This window comes from Pocillopora verrucosa, chromosome 4, assembly GCF_036669915.1.
Source record: "Pocillopora verrucosa isolate sample1 chromosome 4, ASM3666991v2, whole genome shotgun sequence".
NCBI lineage: Eukaryota > Metazoa > Cnidaria > Anthozoa > Scleractinia > Pocilloporidae > Pocillopora > Pocillopora verrucosa.
This window is the reverse complement of record NC_089315.1, coordinates 27,735,828-27,763,669: the sequence shown is the minus strand read 5'-3', so window position 1 is coordinate 27,763,669 and position 27,842 is coordinate 27,735,828. Positions and strand designations below refer to the sequence as shown.

General features: G+C 37.5%; 1 protein-coding gene across 5 annotated transcripts; it reads left to right on the top strand.

Annotated features, from left to right (window-relative positions):
• Positions 1-895: 895 nt before the first annotated feature.
• LOC131774875 (disabled homolog 2-interacting protein) lies at positions 896-27,069 on the top strand. 5 transcript variants are annotated; one of them, XM_059090960.2, is made up of 25 exons: positions 896-1,055; positions 1,152-1,234; positions 1,342-1,438; positions 5,543-5,631; positions 8,061-8,149; positions 11,973-12,057; positions 13,705-13,859; positions 15,890-15,997; positions 16,897-16,995; positions 17,519-17,604; positions 17,860-17,990; positions 18,121-18,165; positions 18,453-18,518; positions 18,621-18,717; positions 18,788-18,867; positions 19,290-19,352; positions 19,540-19,652; positions 19,818-19,895; positions 19,977-20,044; positions 20,338-20,413; positions 20,629-20,719; positions 21,190-21,297; positions 21,484-22,589; positions 24,741-24,828; positions 25,893-27,069. In XM_059090960.2, the coding sequence occupies exons 1-25, from the start codon at positions 1,016-1,018 to the stop codon at positions 26,298-26,300; spliced, it is 3,549 nt and encodes a 1,182-aa protein (XP_058946943.2). In that variant the 5' UTR covers positions 896-1,015; the 3' UTR covers positions 26,301-27,069. The 5 variants fall into 5 exon arrangements, with proteins under 5 accessions (XP_058946943.2, XP_058946944.2, XP_058946945.2 ...); XM_059090961.2 differs by lacking the exons at positions 896-1,055; positions 1,152-1,234; positions 1,342-1,438; positions 5,543-5,631 and adding an exon at positions 6,881-7,045; XM_059090962.2 differs by lacking the exons at positions 896-1,055; positions 1,152-1,234; positions 1,342-1,438; positions 5,543-5,631; positions 8,061-8,149 and adding an exon at positions 10,567-10,743.
• The last annotated feature ends 773 nt before the right edge of the window (positions 27,070-27,842 follow it).

Sequence of the window (27,842 nt, the reverse complement as noted above, 5' to 3'; positions counted from 1 at the left end):
AAACAAGTTCATGACATTTTACTTTCATTTAGAAACAAGAAACCAATCATTGAACTCATTAATATTAAAAAAGTGTTATATGGCCGAAACAAAACAAGATAATTCACAACAAATATCTAGATATTCTTAAAATACTTCTTACGTAGCATTTAACTACTTCCTGCAAGTATGTCTCTCGTGATTCGAGGGCTTTGTGTAATCACTTGCGCTTGATTTTCCACATCGTTCCGTTTATTCTACTCTAAACAAGTATGTGTAGTCTTATGTAGAGTGTTTTTTTCCGAATGGACGAGTGAATCAAATTCCACTAAAAGCTCAAATACCTTCTTTGCACGCGATCTGCACATTTCTGTTCATTTTGATCACGCACAGCCCTATTCCGCTAACTGCCCTCATGGGCATATAATACTAAAACCCTGACGCAAACTACAAACAAATTGGAGCTGGTAAGATCTTCGCTAATCCAATATGTGCTCTTAATAATTACTTCGACATCTGAAAACCTCTCAAGCGTAGCCATGTAGAATTGATGGTTGAAAACTTTAAGCTTGAAAAACCTCATCGAAATTTGCAGGTTCCTTGCAAAGTTAATTAAACTTAATAAAAATTCTGCATTATCAAATTACAGCACACTCAAATGTCCTTTTTTGGAAGGAATTATTGTTTCTTTCCGTTACGACAAATGAGCTTCTCGAGTACATTTTCGTCATTTGAGGCAAAACGATGATTGATAGATGATTGATAGTTGGCTGCCTATTAGAGTAGAAGGTCACGTCATCTTTGGGAAACATCGGCAATTATCGCCAAAACAAAAGGCGATATTCTGATTGGCTGCTTGGCAATAAACACTTTCGACCAGAAAGGGTGCTCTCGCATTCGTAATGAACGTTGATATCGGGCAGTGTACAAGACTACCAGTTAGAAAACCAACTTACGACATGGCTCTCTCCGTGGAAAGAAAACATCGTGTATAATTCTCTAATTAGTGGACTTTTTTTAGCCTTGACTCGTAGGAATGATTGCTGAAACTGTGGAAGGATGGCTGACCATTTTAGGTAAGTGACTGGGCAACTGATGTTAAATTAGAGATCGGAAATTAGAGAATAATAGCTTGCTAATTCGAGTTTGAATTTTTTCCTTCTCCGCCTCAGCCGAGGACGGAAACGAATGGCTGAGCAGATTGTGCGTTCTCTTCTCAAACGAAAAGAAACTGAGGACGTTTATCGATGATGTAGTAAGTACTTTGTCACTCTATCCTTAAATGAGTTGTGTAGCAAAGTTAACAGTCTTCGTCGACACAACATTTTAAGTGACTCAAACTTTCTCTTGTTTCTATTTCAGGAATATCTTGATTGCGCGCGGTTTTTGGCGGCCACAGCTAAAATCAAGGCCAAACTTTGTGACAGCCCTGATCTTATCTTAAATCCAACTCATGAAGGTAACCTTCACTAATCTCAGCTATTAATATGCGATTTCTTTTTTTTTTCAAATCAGCTTTGATGACTTTATCATTTTCCCGTAGCAAGAAAATGAATATTCACTTATTCAAAATATGGAACCCGTATCACAATATTATCAAGGCCCTGAATTTGATAGTTCATGCCGACCGTAGGTGTGTTTTGCGTCATGTAGTATTACTCCTTCATGACTTTATCTAAACGACAGCCTTTCTCGCTACGTGTTGTATTTGACCGTCTTCGGCTTTGACCAACTAGACAAGGCGAGCTTTCATAAAACTAAGGGCTCGGTTTAGTGTGTTACACAAATCCGTTCCAAGCAGTTTTTCCGTGGGCCTGGTATAACTGATATTTTAACCGAAAGCAAAATGGCTTTTACAATTCATTTTAATGACATTTGTGAAATAGCGATCGAATAATTTGTGGTCAGCCCGAGGAAACTATTTAGAGTTCTTTGGGGTTGATCTTTCCATAGCGAATTTTCTTTTTAACTGTTCACAATACGATACGTCTTTCAACTCTAAAACTGACGAATAATTACCTTAGGTTACATTACCCTTGATTTTGTATTGCTTGTTTAAACAATCACAGAGTAAACCTCTTGTTTTGAATACTCATGACCAAAACAAACTCAAGCCGGAGCGAAAATTGCTTTGGACCGCTAATTTCTTTAGCGAGTCAAAGCAGACCGTTCCCCTTTGTTTACATTCAATGACTTTGTAAAGCGTTTACAAGACTCTTTGTATGTCAGTCTGCCGTGCTGTATTGTTTAAAGATAATTGTTCACGAGACAATTCGACTAAACATTCTTCCATAACTCGTGAAGAAGCAAAGCGTAGCCAGTAATGTCGAGGAAAACAAGAGCTCTTATTTTAGTACTAATTTTGTCATTTTTACCCCCATGATACAATGCTTAATCACCCGATAGCAATTATTATTGTTGCCACTCTTCAGTATTTCCAAGGTGAATAAATTTTTTACGGATCAATCTTATGGTTAAAAAAGATTGTCAAGCCAGCTAAAACGCATTAAAATGCCTTTTATAGCTCGTGGTTGTTTCAAAACAACAAAAGAAAATCGAAATTTTATTTAAAGGTTTCAAACTTTGTAAAAGTATAATACTCTGGTTTATGGCAAATTACAGAGCCTATATTCACACGAAGACTATTGCTTCATCACCTTCTAACCTCGTGTTGGCGGTTCTCGAAAGCAACAATTGTCCGAGCTGTTCAGCTGTCAATCAAAGACACCGACTTAGCATAAATTCTCTCTCTGATCTTACCGATATTCTATCGCACTCTATATTTAGAGGCTTGTGAGCATTTTTTTTAATGTATATAAAACTGTTTACAAATTTTGTTTGTTATGTTTATTATGTATTTCATTTTAAACTTTTAAATTATTTTTCGTCATTCATCGCAATATAACGGGTAAAGGGGCTAACTTAGTTTTTTTTTTGTCTGGTTACACCAACATGTTTAGTGTAATTGTCGAATGAAGTTTTAGGCATTTGTCTTTGCAAACAAATTCGAGAACAAAAGTGGAATGCGAGGCTTGAAACGTGGCTTTTGCAGTGTTTATTAGGCTGAAATAGAGATTACTCCAAACAATCGTTACTCTTTTCAGAAGTAGTTAACCATGAGTTTGTCGACCAAATCGAGTCACGTCAATTTTTCTTCTCCCTTCTCGTTTTCTATCAACTGAGAGAAAAAAAAGTCAATATTCTTCATCTTCTTGTTTTTACTCGATTTTTCAAAGGCTTTTATTACAAGATTTGAAATATTGGGTTTCATTAGAAATTCCCTTTGGCGGTTTTACCTAGCTTTTCACGTGGGTAGTTTCATCTGATTATTGTCAGTGATAAGATTACATATCCAGTGGTATCTATTTTGCTTAATCATGTTTGAATTTGGTGATCTTAATTTTTTTTCGCAATACTGACCTTTTATTTTCCTTTTTAAGCATGTGTTCAAATGGGCATCAAATTTCATGTAGTAGTTCTTATACTCAGTCTTTGAAATTAAAAAAATTTGGCTGTAACTGTAGATTGAAAAAAACATTTGCAATTTTTGTAGAGAAATTGGTTTATTTAAACAAAGAAAAATTACTAATAGGCATTCGATTGAAATTTTCATTTTCCAAAGAAATTATAGATTACTCAGGTTCGACTTAATTTTTCCTTTCCTCTTTTCCAACGGGTAACGATCACAGCTAGTAGTTTACTCGTTTTTTTTTTGTTTACTGTTCTTTATCTTTGTTTTTAGTCTGCTTGTACTTAATGGTAAAAGTATGCTTGAAAGCAAATATTTTAACAACGGTTGCAACGATAGCAATTTCTTCCGCATAGTAAAATCAGACTGCTTCATTCACACATATTAGGTGGTAGACATTTTTTTTAGTAAGGGTAATTATTCCTCAACGCTGAGTGTGACAAAAGGTAAGAAATGATTCAAGAAAGAGTATCTTGTAGTAATTAGACTAGAACTATTTGAAGAAAGATGTTTTTACTGTCTCACTGCTACCACTCAGAGTCTCGCCCACCTCCCCCCAAAATAGTCGTTTTCCTGGTGGATATTTTGGTTTCCATTTACCCACGTGAGGCCCCGCGTTTTCTACCAAATAAGGAAAAATGGGAAGCCTCTTGATTTTATCGCAAATGAACCGGCTGCTGAAAGAATCACTTTTCAATCGACCACCTGACAACGTGGAATTCTTCGAAAGCTATAATGAGATATTTAATTAAAACTCATGAAAACTATTAGAAGAGAGGAAAAAGTAAAAGGCGATAACAAAGACCACCTGATTCAGATATTGCTCTAACACATTTAATTGGATTTTATATTGGGAACATCAATAAAAAGTCACACGTTTATCATGAGTGTGGACAAAACCACTTCAATGAGCTTTGGCGGAATGTTTTCTAAGGCTCCTAATCTGTTAGGGTGTCAAGTGTATTATACTAACTTGAAAACTCCAAAGGCCTATTCACCTGTGCAACAACATGCGCTCATTATTCCGAGAAATTGGCCGATTGAAACATGTCTTCATTGCAATATTTCGATGCACAGCAATTCTTACTAAATAGTTTCCATTTTTACAAAGAAATTGCTCAATTCATTGTGATCATGCTTACTCCTTTAATGAAATAACAGGGATTCTATGAAAGCCCCGATTAGCTAAAACTCTATCGTTTATTGCACCAGCAAACCCATAGAAAATTGAAAAATACTGTGTTTTGTTTTAAATTCATTTTGTAAAAACATAGACCGCAATTCTATCGGTTTACCAATGTAAAGGAAAAGGTATGGCACGACGTAAAGGTGGATTTTTATGATAGCCAAGCAGGAAGCATAGGATACCTATTGCCGGACCAAACTCTATTTATAATGAAAACATACTTATAAAACTAATCAATAAATATGAAAAAAAAAGGGAAAAGAATGAGCATCGAACTCAAAATGTGTCTAGCCATAAGGTTGCTTTTGTTTCTTTCTCTTCTGCAGCTTCTGGAAGAGAATTGCATGATGGTTAAAGTTAGTTACGAATCTCACTTAGGCTGTTCCTTGTGGCCCGGTGGAGAAATTTATTGTCCTGCTTACTTAGGGAGATATAATGGAATACAATAGCGACCAACTAGCTTTACTCGGGATTTTCGGATTAACATCTTCTTTTGTATGTGATGCTAACATCGAAAAAATGAACTCAGAGGTCAACGAAGCCCTACCAGCGGTGTCCTAATCAGTAGTCCATTTCCGAGTTCTAAACAGCCTCACTTTCAAAATGAGGCCACGTACAAAACTTTCTTAAAATGTGCTGATTCGAGTTATTTTTATTTTAAAAGCTTCGAGCTTGACCTCGTTTTAAAACAGAGGTTTGGAGAATCTCAAAAATGACCCCTATTCAACGTCTGATAACAAACACAGATATTTGGTGCTTCAAAATGCGACTTATGTTTTCAAAGGAAACGACCTCAACCTTCGAACCTCGAATTTGGGATTCCTGTGCCCCATGATCAGGTATGAGGTATGACCTCATACCTGAGAAGGAATAACTTTTCATCCATGTTGCTCATTACTCTTTTGCAGGTCTCTCCCGCGCGCACCGTTTATCTCGCAGGAGCCGCTCTGAAAACGCACTGTCAGCAGCACAGAATGGAAACCGCTCAAAACTAAGTGTAAGTTTCCGGTCCTTGTGATCTGTTGATGACTCTACTTAACCATAAGATTGTTTAACAGAACATTTGCCCTTCATGTTACATCTTTTTTCATCGATGCGCCGTGATATATTTGAAACCCTCTTTGCTCCAAAATTCTGGTAAAATTTTGAAAGTTTCTTATCCCTCGTTGTTCCAAGGATGTAAAAGCAGATAACGGCAGCACTTTCATGCAAGTTGAGCTGAAGGATCACTTTAAATTTTCTTTTTTAGCAAGGGGTGTTGAGAGGGAGCGAAAGTCGTTCAACTCAAATTTTACCATTAGATTTAGAAGCATTCAATTTTTATTTTATGATCGCAATGTGTCAATAATACATGGTTAGGTAAACATTTGAGAGGTTTGGACTTGGCCCAATTATTTTTTGAGAGCTACTTAACCTTTAAATCTCACAAGCGAGCGAACATTGCAAACATTGATATCAATCCTCCGCCCAACAGCCCCGAGCAAATTGGTCCACCCCGAGATGTTGTTGTTATAATATTATTCTGCCAAGTTCTTGCACTCACCAGAGTAACATTGATTTAATTTCATGGTTTCATCGAGGAGACCTGCGCTAATAATCACAATTTTATATTAAACTCATTCCAAAGATAAAAACCGAATCCTGAAACAAAATTATATTAGTGGACAGTTAACATACTTATTAGTGAGTTCATACGATTTGCAAAGTGAACCCCCCTGCGGGTACTTTGGCTTAAATGCAGCAATACCCTTTCAGGAGATAAAAATCTAAAAACTGTATTGTTACGTTTTATTATTTACTTCTGAGCTTAGCAGCTCGCATTTTTCCTCGATGTTATCTTGTTTCAAGTTAGTAGCCAGTTATAGTATAGTTCTATATAGTTATAGTTCCTTTTAAGGGATTGTAATGATGTTCATCGACCAATATAGCTCTGCTCTGATGAAACTAACACCATATTAAGTTTAGTGTGCTAGGAGATGGGAAATCAATGCAAAGCTCTTCTGGAATTTTATCCAAAATATTAAGGACGCCATCCTTTCCCTGAATCTTTTTGGATGCTAGGTTTCAATGACTCAACATACAATTCCTTCTACAGTATATGTTTTTTGTGGAACATTAAACGATTCGTATCCATTAATTAGAAGCAGATATTTTGCTTACAATTTCGTTGTAAATGTACTCAAAACGCCATATTGCTCGCGGTTAAGGCTTGGGTCCGACATTGTTCTGAACAATGTATAGTAACTGGCGCAGCGGGATAAACAAGGCACGCATCGAAATTTTCTCTAGAAAATGTAACCGTGGTATGTGGGCAACAGTCTTATAACTGCCAACTGATTTGAAGTCTGTATCCAGTGAACTTGAAAAATTGCAAAGCGTACGGAATTTTACAGAAATCATACATGCCGTTGGTAAGTTAGTGTTATTCATAGGTTAAACTCGTGTCACGATGAATGACTTAAAGTTTGTTTACCTTTTCTTTTCCTAGTCGCTAAATTACCCTTACGCGTGCCTTGTGACATGAGCCTTTAGGTAATTTTTGAAGGTTTCTCCTGGCGGCAGGAACTTAAGTATTCAAGATTAAGTAAAGTGTGGGTTGTATGAACAGTGCTTGTCGTGATTGAGGGAAATTTCTCTTCGTGATGCTCTCCTCTTGAAATTTTTTTATTAACATAGCATCACGCATCTATGAGTAAAATATGCAAGCTTCGTATGGAATGATCATTTTTCCTTTCTGATATCTTGATCAAATCAAGGAGAAAAAAAATTATTGGAATGTTCAGAGCTCGACAACGGAAAATTGCAATGCGTGCTCTCTTTGTGGTAATTATTCAAATTTTGTGACAACTCAAGAAGTTAAAAACAGGCCAATATCCACTCCATACACTATTTATTGGTGTTGCGGTTATTTTTTGACAATAAATTTCACGCCGTGAAATTATGAATTCACATCTTTCAGCATTCCGTCTGTGTCCAACAAAGAAACCATTGTGGCTGTATTTTTCAACAATAGAAGGCCGGGAGAGGCAAAGGACTTGAACACGAGACGTAGCTTTCGTTGCCCGATTGCGGGTGGAAAGACAAATACAACCTGTTCAAATCTAGCAAATCATAATTAAGAACACGTTATTGCAATTCTAAAATGGTTTTCGGAAGTCAATGAGCCTAAGGAAGAGGGCTGTTTAGCAACTGACTTTTTATAAATTTTAAGTCCTTACATTTCTTTATTATTTTGTTTAAAATGACTGCTACTTTCTCTGAGGAATATCTATATCGTCAGAAAACTGAGTAAGTATTCTTTAAATCGAAATGTTTGATATTTTCCTTACATTTGCACAGAGGCGCCGTGAAGTAGCAATTATCAGTAGCTTGACCCGTCTGGAAACTTTGATCAAATATTCATTTTAAGACTTTTACTTCTTTTAGGACTTTTTTTCCAAGAAAATTGCTGATGGAAAACGCAACCGCTCATTAACAAGAAGTTTGTTTTTACCCGGAACGAACAATTATGATAGGTAAGTTAAGGAGCTTGCAAATATTGGAGAGCAGTATTTACATCATTAATTTAGTAAGAAAAAACACAGGCGGCCCAAGCTCCAACTGTGAGGTGATCATCTTGCGCAATGACAGTCATGGCGAAATTATAAGAGTTTGTATGGGAATATTTACGACCGCTCTAAGGAATAAAAAAATACGTCAAATTCTCAATAAATACCTTACCTTACTTCTATAGTATATCGCTTGTTATCTGAGCGCTTACTTTGATAAAAAGAATCCATTTTAGCGAGTTGTCCATTTCGAGGTTTTCCACGTACATAAGAGAAGCCTTAATTCCATATAGCGGTCGTAAATATTCGCATACAAACTCTTCTATTTCCGCCATGACAGTTATTGCGCAAGATGGTCATCTCACAGCTGGAGCTTGGGCCGCCTGTGGAAAAAATGGCTACCTGGTGTTTCGTTCGTATTGATTCGCGGTTAATCACCTTTCTCTTGCAAATCATCACAGTTTATAGAATTATATTCACCAGAAATAGTTTTGAAAAAGTCTTGAGTAAATTTAGCAGAAAAACCAATTAACCAATTAATAAGTACGATTAGAACAAACGGAAAGAACTTATCTTTCAGTAAAATCACTCGTGCAATATAACTTCAAGAGAGTTTTATGTTCTCAGAGACATGTTTCTGTATAAGTTATAGATAAGTAGATTGATTCTCTTTTTTTGTTTTTTGCCATCGGAAAACGCATGAGAAAACTTTTTCGTCACGTTTCATTTCAAATTAGTAAATAGAATTTCCGTGGGCGGCTAGGAACTGTGTTAAGCGATGTAACCATTCACGAAGCCAAAACGAACTCCCCTCAACTTCAATCAGAGATTACCCTTTCTTAGCAATAAGATTTTCATCAACAGTTTGAGGGTAGATCCTGCTAGGACTGTTGTTTCAGTGGATTCAGGAATAAAGTCTCGAGCTCTTTATCAGGGGCGGAAGGTCTTTGGCGGTCTTTGTTAAGGACTCAAGGATAACCAGATAAACAGGAAAGGGGACTTCTAAAAATAAAGTGGTCTGTGAAACTGCTTTATCACGGATGTATGAAATTTTTTCTTATGGGAATTTTTTGTCTCAATTGAAACTCTACCTCAGAAGCATTTTTTTTCCAAAACGGGCATCACAATCGTTTGATTCTTCCTTAGAAGCAATCGTTTTTACTCAACCTCAGTAGCATTCATTTCACTCTACTTTAGAAGTAATCATTTTACTCTACCTTAGAAGCATTTCTTTCTCCAAAACGGGCATTACAATCGTTTCGCGGTGATTTGTGTATAAGAATACAGTTTGCACAAAGCGACTTTTTTCAGGAAAAAAACCGAATTGGAAATACAGTAACCATGTTAATACGTTTGCACATAAATGTATATCTCAATTTATCCCTTTTACCACTAAAAGTGATTAGCAAAAATGTTCCTTCTCCTTACAACATCGCCCCTCACATACATCAAGGTCGCACTGTGAATCAAGGTTATGACCACAAACTTAATAAGCCCTTGGTTGCTAAACAACCTCTCCTTGTAAGCACCATAGGAAATGTATAGAGAACAGGATGAAGAATGTGCTTACTGATGTTAGGATGTAAAGGGTTAATACAGCGAGATTTCGAAACAACAATGCAATCTTGAAGTTTTATCACGGAAACTTTGAATGTCATTAAACTAGAAAACTAGCTAGAGTACGCTGAAAAGAGTAGTATGCGTTTGAAACCTGGTGAATATTTCATCCAATTAGAGTAAAATTTTTGGCGGGTAGGAGAGAACTCAGAAAAGGACACCACGGTAACGCATTAGCAGAAACGGTTTCTGACACCAAAGACTCGCCGCCAAACTCTGCAGGCTTGGTTCATTTGTCTCATTATCTGTTATGCCGGTGAGATTTTTGGAGATTACAGAATAGGCACTCTCTCGCTTTTTTTTTTTTGTTTTTTTTTTTTCAATCCTATATTTTAATTTTCTCTTCCTCCGGCGTTGATGAATGCCATAAGACGCAAATTACACGTTCAAATATCCCGTCACGAAAATATTGTGGCAAAATCCCTTAGAGCAGAAGGGTTGTAATCTCTGTTTTAATCAGGCAATTGAGCCTAATAAGTCTCAGAATGTGAGAGAATGAGCTTTCAATGCACTACGAGTAATTATCTTTATTAAAAAAACTGTTTGCATGGTGCCATTAATTGCATCTTCACTCCCATTGGCAGTCGAGTAATTTAAGTAATTTTTTTCTTTATAATAAACTGAATTCAATGGTCATACAAAAGCCGTGAAATATTCCGACCAAACCCGCTAATCCCTTGTCTTTGTTTTCGCTTAACATGTCATTCTTTTGAGTAAGTCATGTTTTGGAAATACAAGTCACCCTAAAAGTTCCTCTATGAGGTGCCCTGGTTGTAATGGGTCGATTTTCGGTGATGGTTGTTATGCAGTAACAACAATAGGAAGCAAACTGTGGTTATTAATTTAACGACAGATGTCATGAATCGTTTATAAGTTGCCTTGAATATGCAGATGCCTTCCATTTACGTTTCGGAGGCAACTCCAAGCGTGAGGGCCATAGCACGGTAAGCTTCTCAATATTATCAACCAAAACATTGCCCAGTAAAGCCGTTCTCTTGGCTGACAGTTACAACAAGCACTGCAAACATATTGCAACATAAGCTGCCGTTGCTGCAAATTACATCTCCTCCGCGGAGTTGTTTGCAACGAGGTTACATCCATTACGATCTTAGCGCAAATTAGTTTTTTGAAACGAAATTGAATGTTGAGGCACATGACAGTGACAAAATACGTTGAAAAGCGATTTCGTGCTGTAGGTCTTGTATTTGATTAGTTTTTGGCCTCATTAATATCCGTTCTTGGCGAAGTTTACTCATTCCAAGGGCTTTACTGTTGTCCTTTCATATCCTGAGTACTTCTCTTTGATTTAGCCGGTGTGTGGAATAAATGATTTATCCCCCAATTAGTTTCTGGACTCTTGTAAGTTCAGATAGTGTGCCGAACGACACGATTTTAACATAATGAAATTTATTAATGTAAAAGTGGAAATCTTAGTGTTGCACTACGGGTTGGATACGAAAACCCTTTATTTAATTTGCTTGCCCCATCAAGATGTTTTGTCCACGGATATGAACTCATGCATAGAATTAAGCCGCTCTTTCCGCCAGCTTTAAAAGCCCTCAACAAGAAATAACTCCTAGAAATATTTTGGCTGCGTTATTTTCTGATAAAAGTTTTTCCAGCTTTTTTCCGCCTTCGCAGCTGGAAGAAAAACACAATTTTACTTTCCAGAAGAAGTGAATCAGAAAGAATAAGATCTCAAGTACTGAATTATGCTACAATATTGAGTCATTGTTCATTAATAGATCGTAAAGCAAACTTAGAGACACTGCTATGCATAAATTATCCTTCACTTGATGATGCTTTTGGTATTTTCAGATCTATTTTTGATTATTATGTTTTTCGGTTTCTTCTGCTAAAAGTCATAAATGCCACCTGTTTAAGACAACGCCGTAATTCCTCCCTCAATTAGCCGCTTCTGTCAAAATTCGATCTTAATTTCATTCAAGTTTTTATTAACTTAATTATACGTTAGATTCAGTCATTGATTCTCCAATCACGAGGTATTTGCGGCAGTTGTATGAAGTAAGAGTGATGTGTGTTGACACGAAGCTCACTGTTTGGTTATTATGCCGTACGCGCGTTTGAACTCGTGAGTGTGATAGAGACATTTCTGGTGCCAGCGTGTTACGTTTTGAGGTAATTTCATAAAATCTTTACCTTTCTTTTCCAGCGGGTTTTCGAGTCTGAGCCCTCCGACGATTCCGAGATGGAGATCGCATGAAACATTGGAGAGCAAAATGAAAACAACATCACCAGTAAGTGAATCATTGTTTGAAATAGCGCATGTAAACTACAGAGACTAAATGGGATCGTCTATCATAGGCCATAGAGTATGATCTTTTTTAGTAACTGTTCAAGTTGGAGAGGCAGATTCTTTTTAGCTACATCGGTAAAAGCTGTTACAACGTTTCAACTCGCGTGAAGTCGAAAGAATCTTTCCAAGTTTCAACTTTAGCTTGCCTTCCAGAGCCTTCAACTAAGGTTATGGATCTGGTTTAGTAACGCCACAATAGTTTGTGTGAAAAATTGGCGTTCGTACTATGGCAATGAAGACTTTTTCAGACCTTGGTGGTGACAGTCTTGTTAGCAAATTGTAAAAAAAAAAAATCGTAGAATGTGTTGGCGGTCAAATCATTGTAATTCGTCACGTGCTTAGCAATTTAGAAGATTGTTTTTGAGAAATCACAGCTCTAAAACTCGTCCAAGTTTAACTTGTGGGCCTTGTGTGTTTCTCCCTCATAAAAACGACTTAAATTTATCAAATTTAATTTCTTTTTTCTCATTTCATTTTAAATCAACGTATTAAAGGTCATGTTTGAATTACTAGTTTGGGTTACATTCGCCGCCAGTTTGAATTGTATACACATGTCAAACACAAACAATGAAACAGTATATACAACAAACAAGGATGCTGCTCTGTTCACCAATAATGTAAGAAATGTAAACCGTCCAAGATAGTATTGTTGCCACACAGTGAAAGCGCTGTTCTCATAGACACTGACACTAGCAATTTTCAACATTTTTGTAACTTTGAGTCAAGTAAGAAACGGAAGGGAATCTCGGCCACGTTTTTTTTTTTTCTTTTAGAATTAGATTTGCAAGATCTGCTTGCTAGACAGTATTTGTGATAGCGCCATCAACTGTTTGAACAACGAACCCAGCCTTGAAAGAGGTCTTTGTGTTAGATAGTAATTGCCTCAAATTGTTTTCACCACAAGGAATGATGTGGGTCGCAATAATTTACAATAGACAAATTAGAGACAAAAACTATATTCAAACAGCTTGTCTAGCATATGTCACCTTTGATTTTTCAAAAATCTCCAGGACACCTTGATATCTCACCTCAGTTCATAATTTGTATTTCGTGCCATTAATTGATTAGTAGACAAACAAAGTCATACAGTGTAACTCTTTTTGTTATATTGTTGTTTGCTTTGGCCGAATATTCGTTCATCTTGTGTTTTTTTTTCTAAAGTCAATCTGATGAAAACAGGTGTGATTGCGTCAGTAGAGAAGATGTTACTGTTATTGTTATTAGAATCATCCTTATTACTATTAACATTATTATTATCATTATCATCGTTAATATCATTAGTCAGAAAATCAACCGATGATTGCAATCACAGCTGTCAGAGAAAATGGTTTCTTAAATTAGATTTAGTTTATTGTGATGTAGTAACCTCGCTGAAAATCAATAAAGTGCGTACTATGCAGTGTTTTGATAAAGCTACCTTTTCGTAGTTTTGATAACAGAACACTTTTTAGGATCTCAATTTGCTTAGGTAGTCGTTTAGCTACGTGAATGAAAAATAAACTACAGTTAGTTTATGGGGAAAGTTTTTGACTTTTTTTACTAGCTTTTTCTCCAAATCAAGTCTTTTTTTTAATTTCCCCTAACGTAGGATAGCGTGGACCTGTCAATCAGTGGTCACGTGACAGTCCGTCCCATCCATCCCAGCATTCTCTCTAGGCAGCACTGCTTCCAAGTAACCACGCCGCATGAAACCAAGTACTTCTCATGTCGAAGCTCACAAGAACTCGAAAAATGGGTTGTAAGGTAAAAATTTCATATCTTCTTGATGCAAACGCAGTTCAATTAATTTTTTTCCCTTGTAAAAAAAAACTTCAAAGACCTCTGAACTCTCAAGCGTGGAATTCTTTCTTTAGTTTCTTCACAACTACTTTCCTTGTCAGTATTTCCGTCCTGAGCGGTTTCTGGCACTCCTCGCCGACTAGATTTGGTTTCTTCTTTCTTGCTGCGGTGTCGTTTCATAATTTAGATGATAATTTTGATGACAAATAATTTTGGCAGCGGCAAGCGTGTTTTCATGTTTAAATAAAATGTGACTTGTCATTGGTTTGCCAGAGTAATCACCCAAGCAGGATGTTTAAAAAATACGACAGACAGGTTTGTAAATCACGAGCCTGGAAGGCGAGTGATTTGCTATCTCATCAGATCTTTTCACCGATAAAATGAACCGTCCACTACTTTTAAAAAACAACGTGTCAGTATCAATCGGTGCAATGAACGGTATGTTTTTTGGCCAGTCAGCGCTCGCCTGGTATCTCTGCCGTGTCAGTATTTATCAAGAGTAATAAATCTGAATGAAAAAAATAATATGATCAGCTTGAAAATTACTATATTCCGTTGACAGACTTTCATAGTAAGGAAGAACAGTCAAAATTAGTTTCCGCAGATATGAAAATAAAATTAGTTTAGAAAATTTCTAATCATCGCCTAAGCCAAGTTATCTTATGTACATCTTAACTGGGCTTTTCCTTTTCCTCTCGGTCTTGTGCTGTTTAAAAGAGCCAAAATTCAACAGATAGAGGTGTATCGGTATATTTTGGCGAAAAAGGGCCTCGTAATTGTATCTCGCGCGTCGAGGATTTTGACATGTTGCGTTTCCGTTGAGTTTGAAAGAATAAAAATCTCCTTTCAACACTTGTTGTGGTAAATTATACACCAAAAGATGAAGCCTAACTTTCACTCTAATTTTTCTATTTTATTTTGAGGATTGTATTTTTAGAAAAACTAGCGTTAGCTGCCTCGTACAATTTTCCCACTTCCGTTAAAACCTTTTGATTTCACTTGCATGGTCACATTTTAATTGCTTTTGGTTTTGACTGAAGTATCGATCGATATTTCGCTCACTTTAGTTTTTCTAGAATCATGAAGTGATTTTTCGAAAATCAGCATGAGTTGCATTGCCTTGCGTCATCATCTCGCAAAGCTGATACAACTCTTTCTCTTTCCTTCTCAAGTTTCATGTTGGGTAGAGTTTAATCTACTTTTCTTTGTACGATGTCAAAAGCATTAACAAACTACCGATGAAAACAAACAGTTTTGACATCATATTCAATACCAACTGATTAATCAGAAACGAAGGCATATAAAGTGGGACAGCTTAAGACGTAAAGACGATTTTACTTATAACGAGACTTGACGTAAGCCTCACGACAGACCTGTCATTATAGCGGAAGTTAAACAAACTTTTGCTTTCGCCCAGTTAGTTTAGTATTTGATTGATTGATCGATGAGTTGACAGCGTTAATCTCAGAGCTTAAATAATGCGTGCAAAAGAAAACAAAAAGAACATCTCGACGTGGTCGCTGAGTGAATCAGGAAGCGTCGTTAAACAAGTGTGTGACCGCCTTCAATTGAAGTACTCACGATTACTTAAAATGGTTCGTCACCAGGAAGAGTATGGAAGGTCAAAAATAATTTCACGATTTGGTTTCGCTCGATTTTTCTGTGTTTGGATTGCTTTAATCGCTGTTAAAGGTTAAGATCTCTTGCCTAAGCTTGTTACAGATGGAGTTAGCACGCCTAAGAAGTGATATCGATTCAGTCGATCTTGAAATACGGCAACACTAATACTATTATAAACTGTTTCGTTTCAGAAAAAGCATCTAATGTTCGGTGAGAGAAAATTTGAAATCGTTTATGTACGCGGGACTCAGTAATCAGAGAGAGAAAAACAATGAATGAGAAATTTTAGTCATGCTCTGTGTTTTGTTTTAAATAGGTTATGAAACCAAGAGGTGAGGAAATTGTAACGCATATTTTATTTTCTTGTATCACAGCATCAAGAAATCAATCCAGCCAACGAGAGATGTACAGTACAGGACGGACATCGGTTTAACAGTGTGGATTGTGGAAGCCAAGGGTCTGACTGACAAACCTAAACGACGGTGAGGCGAACTGTGATACTTAATATATCATTTCGGTTAAAATTCGGAAAACTTCGCGTGTCGTATACAATGGCGTGAAGTGCAGTCACATGAAAGGATTGTATCAATTATATTTTAGATTTATCGTTAACTGGTGATTGCGCCAGAAATTTTGACGCTAAGGATGAAGTTTTCTAAAGCTAATGTAGTCTAATTCATGATTGAGGTTTTCCGGTACGAACGGAAATTTTGTGCGTCAGGACTGAAAAATGAAAAACTTCGCAAATGTGAAAGAACGACGTCACGTCTGTTCCAACTTGAAAATTCAGCTCTTTTCAAACTTTTGGCCCTTCATTCCAGCCTGTCATTTTCAATCCACTGTATTCTTTTACATCCCTAACCTCATCAGTCTTCTTTGGTTCGTTATTACCTTTCCGGTGTTTGTCTACTCTGTGAAACAATTATTTCATGATTTACCCTCGTTCAGCCCTTTAACCCTGAAGAGTGACAGGGATCTAATTGCTACTTACAGTATCACTGCTAAATCGAACATTAAGGTCATGAGAGCAGAGAAAATGATTGCAGACTTAAGATGCTCATGAAAGTCAAACAAGTTCTCTTTGTCAGTAAATGTATAACAAGCAGTATATAGAATATGAACACTTATATGAAGGGGTAAAGGGTTAAAAGGCAATTATCTGCGTTGTAGAAATGACTCAAAGTATGATGAAAAGCGAGAAAAAACGTTATTAACAAGCTATTGGTACAATGGCTCGACAACATTGTGTGACAATGATGCAAAAAAATATTAAAATTTGTTGGAAAATTGTTGTATCCGGTACAAATCATTCTCCACTTATTATTTTGTGAAAAAAAAGCCGTAAGAACTGAGTGAAACTATCCCACTTTTTCATTTCCAGGTTTTATTGTGAGCTGTTTTTCGACAAGGTTCTCTACGCCAAGACGTCTTCCAAGACGAAGTCCGATATTTTATTTTGGGGAGAGAATTTTGCTTTCAAGTGAGTTTAAGAAAAATTGAAGAAATTAGCGTTGCAATTGTTTCGAGCGAGAAGATTCATTTCGGTGCAGAAACATATCAACCCATATTTCGATAGTTGCTGCATGCGTTTTTTTTATATTACGTTTAGAGCAGTTTTGAACTGAGTATCGAAAGTGATCGTGGATTCCACTGGCTTTGCTTTCTTTGCGCTTTGATTTGTCTAGAAAACTCGCGCCGCCACTTCAGCCAATCAAATGCAAAACCTAAACCAATTCCAACGTGATCACTTGCGTTTTCCCGCGCTTCAAGCAGGTTACCCGTTTTTACTTGGGTTCCCATTGGTTGATGGTGATGTAACCTTTGATCTGATTGGTAATTGTGATTACTTTGGTTTTGGTTTTTTGATGCTCATCTGAAAATTGCTCTTAAAGTTTTTCTCGGTGTAGATTAAATGTTTTTCTAGTTTGTTTGTTTCTTAAGTTCAGTTGTGATCCCGTTTGGTGATGTTATTTGACAATAATTAATAGTCGATATGTTTTCAGTGATTTATCAGAAGTGAAGACTGTTACAGTCCAAATCTACAAAGAAACGGATGGCAAAAACAAGAAGGATAAAAGAAAGCCTGTTGGTGAGAAGTTGACATTTTCTTTATTTTTGCTCAGGTACCAAATTGCAAAGAGTAGATGTGTCATTTAAGAATTCGCCATCTAAGACATCTTGGAATAGATATGCCACTTTAAAGCATCTAGAAAATGCACTCTTTGGTCCACTCTAAGTTTAGTTGTATCGATCGGAATGGTTTTAAGTGAAGATCTGATATTGTTTAGACAATGTTGCTATGTTACTTGCTTGCTTGTTGATCCTTTTATACTCTCTGCCTCAGGCTCCGTGGACGTGCCCGTCGACTCGTTGGAAATGGGTGTTGAAGTAGAGAAGTGGTATCCCGTTACCATGGAGAGCAACAAGACCAATGGAGGAGAAGCTTCTAGTATCAGACTTCGATTTAAATATCAGGTTTACTTTTTTTTATGATGAGATCTGTCTTGAAATTACTGTTTTGTTTTAATCATAGCCTAGCTACTGTGACTTATGCTATGTTGCCCTGCAACTGATACACCCGCTCGTCTTGTTTGTCCCTATACAGAAAGTCTCCATCCTTCCAGTCAAGAGTTATGTTGAACTGTCAGAGGTATTACATTTTTTCTTTTTTTTTCGTCTCTTGATCCTAAGCAATGTTCTTACAAATTATTTGGTATAGGTGTCACGAGTATCTCTACCAATCACCAAGGCCTAGTAGACCGAAATCAGTCCACTCCTAGATTACTTACATTGGTAAATGCATGTAATGCAAAAGCAGTGTTAAATAACCTTAAATCATTTTTTTTTTCGGTTTTTTTATTTTTGTTTTTTTTTTCGCTTTAGCACTTGCATTGATTTAATTTTCTTGAATTCGTTTTCTGTTTTGTATCTCTCCAGTATTTAAATCGCAATTACATGACAATCTGTAAAGCTTTAGAGCCAGTGGTCAGCGTCAAGCAAAAGGTTTGTTGTCAGACCAACTCATCCTCATTCATTCCTTGGTTTATTCATGTATCTGCTAAATGTTATTTTTTTATTTATTTGTTTTGTTAAATTTTAATACAGGACGAGATTTCCAGAGTCCTTTTAAGAATACTACAAGCTTGTGGAAAAGCGACAGAGTTTCTCTCGACTATTGTTATGGACGAAGTCAATAACTTGGGTGAGTAAAACTTTTCTTTTTCTGTAGAATTGAGGTTTCTTTGCTTATGATTATTTTTCCCTGTTTATAGAGGATGAAAACCTCGTATTTCGTGGTAATTCCTTCGCAACCAAAGCAATGGATTCTTACATGAAAATGATCGGCGAATCAGTAAGTAAATTTTTCAACTTTACGAATCTGTTCAGCAGTCTTGTTGGGGCCGACAGGCGGCCGAATAAACGACATGCGTACTGATATTGATTAGGTGACGTGGCTTAGTAGCATATGGTTTTGCCTAAGTGTAGGTTCCTGTCGGGGACTGTAAATGCTATTTTTTACCGTAGGCGTAAATCAATTCGAGGCAACACAAATGTCACAAATGGTGGAAATGTCTGTATTTGAAATAAGATGATCTGGATTAAAGCGTTGTGTTCTACAACTACGCGCCAAAAAGCTCTCTGCGAATTGTTCCCAACAAGTCTATCGAAGTTATATTGAGAATTAAGTAATGATCGCGCCTGAAAGAGGATGAGTTCATTTCCAAGTTCTTCTTCGCGCTTCCTCTGAGGTCAAAGCATCTCTTGTTCTTTTAGTATCTGCAAGACACTCTCGGAGATTTTGTTCAGTCTGTGTATGAGTTTGAAGAGGACTGCGAGGTAAGAAAAAAAATGTGTTCAGAAAACACTTTTACAGAATCACAATTTTCCTTTTTATGTTCCACGTAAATGCAAAATTTGACATTTTTCCGTCTGTTTCTTTGGTGTTGTCGTGATTGTCAGTGCAACGCCTTAGTCACCACTCTCTCGCCTATCATAGATGTTCATTGTCTTTCTTTTCCTTCAGGTCGACCCATCAAAGAAATCATCCGGGAACCTCGAATCCAATAAGGAGAATCTAAAGACTTTCGTAGAGAAAGCATGGAACTTGATCATGTGTTCTGCTTGTCTCTTTCCCAGGTGAGAGTATTATAAATTTTTTTCCCAACCAGGAAAATGGAGTATTAAGCGGGTAATCTAAAGATATCAAATAGTTGATTTTATTTAGTTTTACCCTTTAGTCGTACAATTTCTCCCTTTCTCTGGTTTAAAGTCTTTACTCGTCTGTGTTGTTGTTCTTGTTAGCGATCTGAAAATAACCTTCCACGAATTCAGACGTTGGTGCGAAGGTAGAAGTGAAGATCTGAGTACAAAGTTAATAAGGTGAGTTAAAAAATTGTGAAATCAAAGTGAGGAGAAGCTAGGGAAGTACTGAAGTACATTTTTTCTTTTCTTTTTTGGCAGTGGATCAATCTTCTTGCGATTCTTGTGCCCTGCTATTTTATCACCCAGCTTATTCCATTTAGTTCAAGGTAAGTATCACTAAGAACTATTTAATTCGTGAAGCATTCGAATCATTTCTTTCGGTGTTTACCAACGAAACAAGTCCTCCATTTGATGTCGCTTGTTTGTTCGTTCATTCATTGCTTTGAGTTAAAATCCTCCCTTCTTCCCTCTAATTAAATTTTCACCCAATCACCCGATATCGTTTTTTATATGCCTGTGTGCTCAGCTCTTTGTCAACAACATCAAGTCTATGGTAAACGATTGACGTTTCCTAGATTAACCCTTGACTACTGATTTTTTTCGAAAATTCCTTTTCCAGAATATCCTGATGAGAGAACCTCAAGAGCTTTAACACTTATAGCCAAAGTAATCCAGAATTTGGCTAACTTCACCAGGTAAAACATTTTAACAATTTGCTAAGAGAGCACACCAAATCTTACTATCTATCTGTGACGTCAAGCGTGATTTGAAACAAAAGTTAAGCACGCGAGTGGTACATGAGTGTGCTTCTGGTGAGTAGCACTGAAAGCTTTTTCAGTTCAAAGCGAGAGATTATAAACTGCTTATACTGAATCTTTTGGTTCAAAGTTTGCTTTCCACTTTTCTTCAGGTTTGGTGGAAAGGAAGAGTACATGGACTTCATGAACGGATTTGTGGAAAAGGAATTCGTAAACATGAGAAAATTTCTAAATGAAATATCTGTAAGTAAGATTCATTTCGTTTTTTTAACATTCTTTTGCTAAACAGTGCCATTCCCAAGGCATTATGGCATGTTTAACTCATGAGTAGACTTGGTTTGGCGAGGAAAGTTTGTTTTAATTCCGGAAAGGACTTTAACTGGAAAACTTGGAAAGCTTACTTTCTGCGTTATGTAGAACACTTTTGAAAAATTGACACGATGTCGTTATGTCTAATAAACATGCATAATCGTTGCACAAGCAAGTCTCGTTAAACGAAATATCTGATCTATGCCAAGCATTTAGTTTTTAAATAGCAAGCATTTAAGTTACGTTAACTCCGAGCATTTTCCAATAAACTATTGAAGGTTAGAGTCTATTACACCGACCTGATACGAACCGAATCGTAAATGCGCAAGACTAGTTAGTCTTGATTCTTTGAGCTCCGAAACGAAACTAACTTTTTTATCGTTGTCGGCAATTTTTTGGAATAGTCAAGAACGGACACCACAGAGAATCATTACGAAGGAATAATCGACATCGGACGAGAACTGGCTCTTATGTTCAACATGTTAAAAGATCAAACCAGCAAAATGAATCAGGTATGTCTCTGAAAGTTTAAGATCCTCACATTCGCAAACTAAAGAAAAGCTCCCCACGAAACCAAAACAAACTGGCATCTTGTTCTAAGCACGTATTCTACTCTGACATCTTGTTTCCAAAAATAATACATACCGGGTAAATATTAATTCTAATTGATGAAAACAATTGCTTTTTCGTTTATTTAGGATGCCCTTGAGACGCTTCGCCCATTGCAGTTTATCCTCAAATCTCTGCAGGAGATTTATCATGATTCCGAAAGGAAATTCGCTGTCGGCAATGAAAGCCTGGTAGCTCACAGGAAGTGGGCATCATCGTCGGACCTTGTGAGTGATCAAGACAAAAACAACATCACTCTTACTCCCGTTTCACAAATAAGGATCATGAAATCACCGAACAAAAGGACTCAGAATCCCCCAATTAGAACATCTTCGGAATCTAACCTTGTTTTCAATGGCGGCACGGCGGCGACGACCCCCGAACACTTAATGACTTCTCGTTACGACGAATCCATTTTATCGCCCATTTCCGATATCGATCCTCCAAGCTTATCACCGCGACTACGAGCGAACTACGATGATGATTTACAAAGCAGTTTTCGCCGACGATCGTATCGGAGAGCGATCGCATCCGACGAGGTAAGCAAAGCCATTCCTGGTGCAATCGAGCGAGAACGAAGCTCGTCCGAAAGACGTTCGCTGACGAGAAATTCGGATTCACATCGGCGATCTCAATCAGAGAGCCCTCATGTCATTTCAAGTGTGGACAGCGGGAGTCCTACTGAAGCACGAGTTATTTACAAAGGAGAATTATCAAACTCGCGATCGAGTCTCAAATCAAAAGAGAGCGCAAACCATAGACACTATAGAGCTGTTTACGATTCACGCCAAAGGGACGGTAAAGATGGATGCTTGAAACGAAGATCACTGCCTCGTGGCGTGCCTCCTGGAAGCTCGCCCATTATAACAGATCGATCTCGAACTTCGTCACCCGAACCTCCGCCCCCCCCGAGGCCGACTGCGCCCAAGCCACTCCTTTCTTCAGCGTCTGTGGACCCAAGCCACTCCTCTCCTCGTCTGAACAACCATGACTCATCGAGGTTTCTCAATCCCGCCGTTGGTCGTGTGGCTCGCAGCCCGTCGGGAACAAGTAGTAGTTCCAGTGGAAGTGAAGAGAGTTGGCACAGTGTTGGAAGTAGTGTCGAAGGAGGGGGAGGGGGAGGTGGTTTAGCCAGGAGGAGGGCGAGGAAGATGCCACGGACACCTAGTCCAGAGGACAGAAGGAGGGGATCTGGGTAAGTGACAAGTCTTCAAGCTATTATCCCTTTTTTGTATCTTTATCTTAGGAACAATTTCCATAGATTTCTTTTTATCCGCTTATTTTTACATTTACCACTATTTTTATCAACCGTTTAAGACTCTGGGTTCAGTGTGACTTACAATCCATGCTAAGGCCTTCAATGTCTGTCTATTAACTCTTTAACCCCTATGGGTGACTAGCATCTCACTTCTCCTTACAATATCATCCTTGAATCATGCATAAAGGTCATGAGATTAAAGAAAATTACCATCAGCCAAAGATGCTCTCGATTTTTGAACAAATTCTCCTTGTTAGCACCTTAGGAAATGTTTAGAGAACAGTAAGGAGAATATACAAGTTGATGCTAAAGTGTAAAGGGTTAACAGCGTAAGACTACTTAGTTTTTGGCTTGCACTGTTTCCTACATGGAAATCTTCGATGTGAGAAAAAAAACCAATCTGGGTCCAGGTTTTGGCTCAATACTACATATTAGTTCCATTCCCTAGCTTTTAATGTCAGTTCTTCCATACAATTTTCGTGCTTTTTCTAACTTTTGGCACTGGTTTAATTCCTTCATAACGTATTCTTCCCATCTGCCAATATCTCACGTGCTATAACGAGAGTGATATTTAAATCACTCTTGAGCCCTAAAGAGCTGATATCAAATCACTTATCTCGTTTTTGCTTTTTAAAAATATGAAAATAGAAGTTTAGAGCCAGAAATCTCGAGCAGAGATTTACGTTTCCTAGTCTCTAGATTGAACTTTTTAACAAGGTCTATTTTGTCTAGGGAAAATGTCTTAAGAACCTCGTTAAAGTTCCGACCCTGACATTTATTTCTTTGCCACACCCTTACTCATCGTCATTTCCCTCCTCCCCCTCCTCCCCCTCCCCTTCCGTTTAAGCTGCGTTTCATCTTCCTCATTATTATCACAAATAAAACGAAATCTAAACGGTCCAGTTAAATGATGGGATAAGGTTTTCTTTTAGTAGTCAAGACAGGATCACTTCAGACACCACCATGGACTCTAACGCACTTTCACAGACTTGCTCTCACAGTTGATATTAGCCGCTGAGAGCATCGATGGAAAGTCTCTTACCTCTAACCATTTCCACCACTCGATCCGGTTACTAAAGTTTCCATGGCATGCAATTTATTTTTAGTTCTAGATTTCGTCATGAGTTTTTTATATTCATTAATGCTGAGTCAGATTGACATTTCTTAGAGATTACTTCTTTTGTGTGTCTAGAAATGTCTGGCCAAGGTAGCAAAATCAGGTACTCCTCGATAAGGGTCGTGCCAGGAGAGAAATATAAGCTCAAAGAGCTGTCTCTTCAGAAGCTTCAGAAAGAGACTGGCTTGAAAAATCGACAGGCCTTAGATTGTTTTTCTGACGTATCAGCCGTTTACGGTGAAAAATTGCTTGAAGTATGATCTTTCTTGGAGCTCAACAACACAATCATGATACAAGTGGCTGCATTTGATAGAGGCTTGATAAGGCCATAAAGAAATCCCTCCTTCGTTCCATATGGCAACTTACTCTCTTTGAACATTTTTTGTCATTTATTTTGTTTTAGTTTTAATAATTGACCCGAAATATGGTCTCAATCGGGTGATAGCTTTTACGACTAAGGGATAAATTTTCCTTTTTTCACCGTTTTACGGCCAACGGTTAACCCCATTGAGACCCTCGAGAAACAACCGCTTCCTTTCAGTGCTGGATCTAATATGACTGATGTAAATTAATTGCCTCAATCGCTTCTAAGGACCATTTTATTTCACAGAGACTCTATTGTTGCCCCACCCTTAAGAATATTACTTTAGATTATATTTCACAATGGTCAAAGAATGAATAACAGTGCAAAATCACTCAGAAATACCCTTGAGGTTTCAATGAGTTGAACACTCTGATGCAAATACTATATCTGTTGCTGTTACACGGAACAAAGGCAAACAAAAGAAGACTCGTTCCAGAGCTTTCCAACAATAGTCCAGTCCAACACGAATGTAATTAAGGTTGGCTGGAGTTCGATCCTGAATTTTGACAAGCAAACGGAACTTTACTCATACTCATAGTGATTAACACTGTGCGTCCGTTAGTTCGATAAAAGCCTCAATTTCTATTTATTTTGTTTGACTCAACAGCAGCAATCCTTGGGAGAGAATGCCGCCCCGAGCTGAAGACGCATTTGACAATGGCTATGACGTTCCGCCACCAAAAACAGTTGCAGAGGTGAGTTTGTCCCTGTCATCTGTTTCTCAAGTTTTAGTCGAACTAAACAGTTTGATACCATGGCCAAACTTAGCGAATTTTTATGTTCCAAATCACTGTTTAGCTAACCCATGTTGTGACGTTTATTTGCAGGGTATTGCTTTGCGTCTCGTATTTATTCAATACAAATATTACAATCATGGTAATCTTAAAGAAACGCTGATCTGAAATAACTTCGCTCCTTTTGTGACAGCAAACCGCAACACGAATTTGTGTTCCGCGAGTAAATATAAAGTTTTTCGATGCAAAACAAAATATTCTTCCAAGAAAATTCTACCTAATTGGTCTCGCATCTCTAGTTCGGTAGTGACAGATGGTCTTAGGAAACAACTATTTGCGTTGTGTTCGGAGATCATTCTTTCGGTATACTTAATAAAGCGCCTTTTTCAAAACTGTCAAAAGAGGCTCCCTGAATAATACATCATGTGAAGATCCCTTGTGGGCAGAACTTTTCCGCGATGTTAACCTGTATCAATGACGTTCCAAATCAGTATACTTATGTCGACTAAATTGCATTTTGATTTATCTAAGTAGAATAGGGTTTTGCTGAAACTCAGAGTCAATGTCTGTTTTTATTGCCTTGTGATACAATTTAATTGGACTTTTCACAATATAGGAATATATTATTATCCTAGTGGGTTGAGCAGGGTCATTTGGGAAAGGATTTCAAGTGCAAAAGTGCAGCCTTGTCATCGAGAAACAATTAGACAATACCGTGCACATGACATGTCCTCTTAACCTTACGGTTATGGTCGAATGACATGTAGATCACAATATAATGTTGAAGTTTCTAAATATAGCCAGCTCGAAAATCTTAACTAGAAATAAATAGATTGAAGATCTGTGTTAGGTAATAGAGAGCAAATTTTCCTAGCACAGGTAATGCAAAAGAAGTGTCATGGATCCAGGTCAGGTTAGCGTGCGAACCAACGGACAAACAAATTTATCAAGGGGACGAATTGTTTTACGAGAAATTACTTGTGAAAATTTTTGATTGATGCTTTTCTTGCAACTCTTCATTTTAGTACGAGAAAGAACTGCAAGATCTCCGAGAAGAGCTGTTGCAAACAAAGAGAACTCTGGCTTCTACCCACGAACAGCTCATCTTACAAGAATCCAGCACACACAAGCTGGTAGCATCCTTCAAGGAAAGACTAGCGGAGAGCGAAAGTAGTCTACAACAATTGAGACAAGAAAAAGACAAAGAAATGAAAGAATTACTCGACCGCTTGGTGAGCGTCGAGACAGAACTGCGCCAAGAACAGAGGGAAATGCAAGAGGTGATTCAAGCCAAGCAGGTCATAATTGAAGCTCAAGAAAGACGAATCAAATCAACTGACTCGAGCAATGCCAAGTTGATCGCCACTTTGAACCAGGTTGGTGGTTCACGAGCGAGCAACAAAGTGCTGAATTATCCGAGCAGTGACCTTTAGTCTGTTGAGGCCTGGTGACGGGTGGAAAAAACTCTAGACTTTTTGAGTCTACAATAGAATGTCCAACGGATACACAGGGTCATCTTTTCCAAGAAAGATGTGGTTTGGACGAGATGACAGTCTCGATAGGCATGAAAAGTGAAAGTCACAGAAATACGTACCAAAATACCCAAAAAACTCCCGACTACCTACCTCGTGTCCAGGCTCTCTGGGCCCTTGTTGCTCTTTGAAATACTGGTAACGACGCCGAAGTGTTATTGTACCTGCATGGTCAAATGCCGACGTCAAAAATCAGATCAGTTATCCAATCTGATTTCACTTTTCGACCACCTTTAAGATTAGTATACTGAGAGAGTATTCCAAAAATTTTTGATTGGAAATAGACCGATAAAAAAAATTAAGTGTTTATACGGGAATAATTTCCTTTCACCATATTTCTATTTATTTATCAAGATATACCCTTCAATTACTTTTTTTGCTTAGTAGTTAAGAACGTGGTCCTGTACAAACGTCTCAATAATTTGGCTGCTAATCAAGTTCTTACAGAAAGCGATCATTTAGATCGTGTGCTTCATATTATTCAAGTCAAACTTGACAAGGAATACAAATCGTAAAGCTTTACATCTGTAAAATAAATGCAAAGATCAGAGAAAATTAATTTGAAAGGAGGGGGAGAGCTTTGTATCTCTCTCTCTCTCTCTGTAAAAATTGTGAAGCAATATTAGTTTTAAGTAATAAATAATTGGTTCATGGATAAATTTAATAAAGATATTACAGGAAATTGTCTTTTTTCCTTAAACAATTTTGTTGAGGATGAAGGATGAGGATGAAGAGACTTCACTGAATTTCTCCAGTGTTGGGGTTAGGATACTGCTACTATAGTAACTGGAATTGTTTCCAACTCAAATGAAGTTGAAATGAATCAAAATTGATACCATATTCCATTCATATATTTACTGATCCTTACACTATCACAGAGCTTCCTGAACCATCTCAATGCTGTCCTCCACCCCTCAAAAAGTTTCTTTGGACCTTTAATACAATCGTAGAAGACATGACAACAAAAACAGATAAAGGACCATGTCATTAACAGGGAAAGGTAAATTTACAGGTCAAACCTTGGTGTTACATCTCATCCCAGAATTTGCTGATCATTGTACTTCAGCTGGTTATGAGGACCACTCCATATCCCACCAAGCAACTCTAGACCTTTACTGGTGATACCAATTGCAATACCCAAAGCAACTGAAGAAAAATAAGGTGTAGAACTGCGTGCCAGAAAGAAACCCAACTGAGAATTACCATCTGATCTCATGTACTACCACAAAAGGTCTATATGCTCCATAACTCTCTAGCAGTTTCACATTGTAAAGAAAAAAGTGAAGTAAAACACCTTCTTAAAAGGAGCAATGAAAATTTCAAGTACAACAGAGTAGCAGTCAGGGGATGTAGCAATAAAAGTTAGGTATTATTGGGCATCACCAACATAGCTTGGCTAGGATAATGGCTTATGGAGCCCTTGCAAATAAAATTCAGAGTTAC

Excerpts from the sequence above, each read along its gene's own strand:
- LOC131774875 (XM_059090960.2), top strand. The coding sequence starts at position 1,016 with ATGATTGCTGAAACTGTGGAAGGATGGCTGACCATTTTAG. Across the intron at positions 1,056-1,151 it reads AGGATGGCTGACCATTTTAG|CCGAGGACGGAAACGAATGG; the intron begins GTAAGTGACTGG and ends TCTCCGCCTCAG. Across the intron at positions 21,298-21,483 it reads AAACCAGCAAAATGAATCAG|GATGCCCTTGAGACGCTTCG; the intron begins GTATGTCTCTGA and ends TCGTTTATTTAG.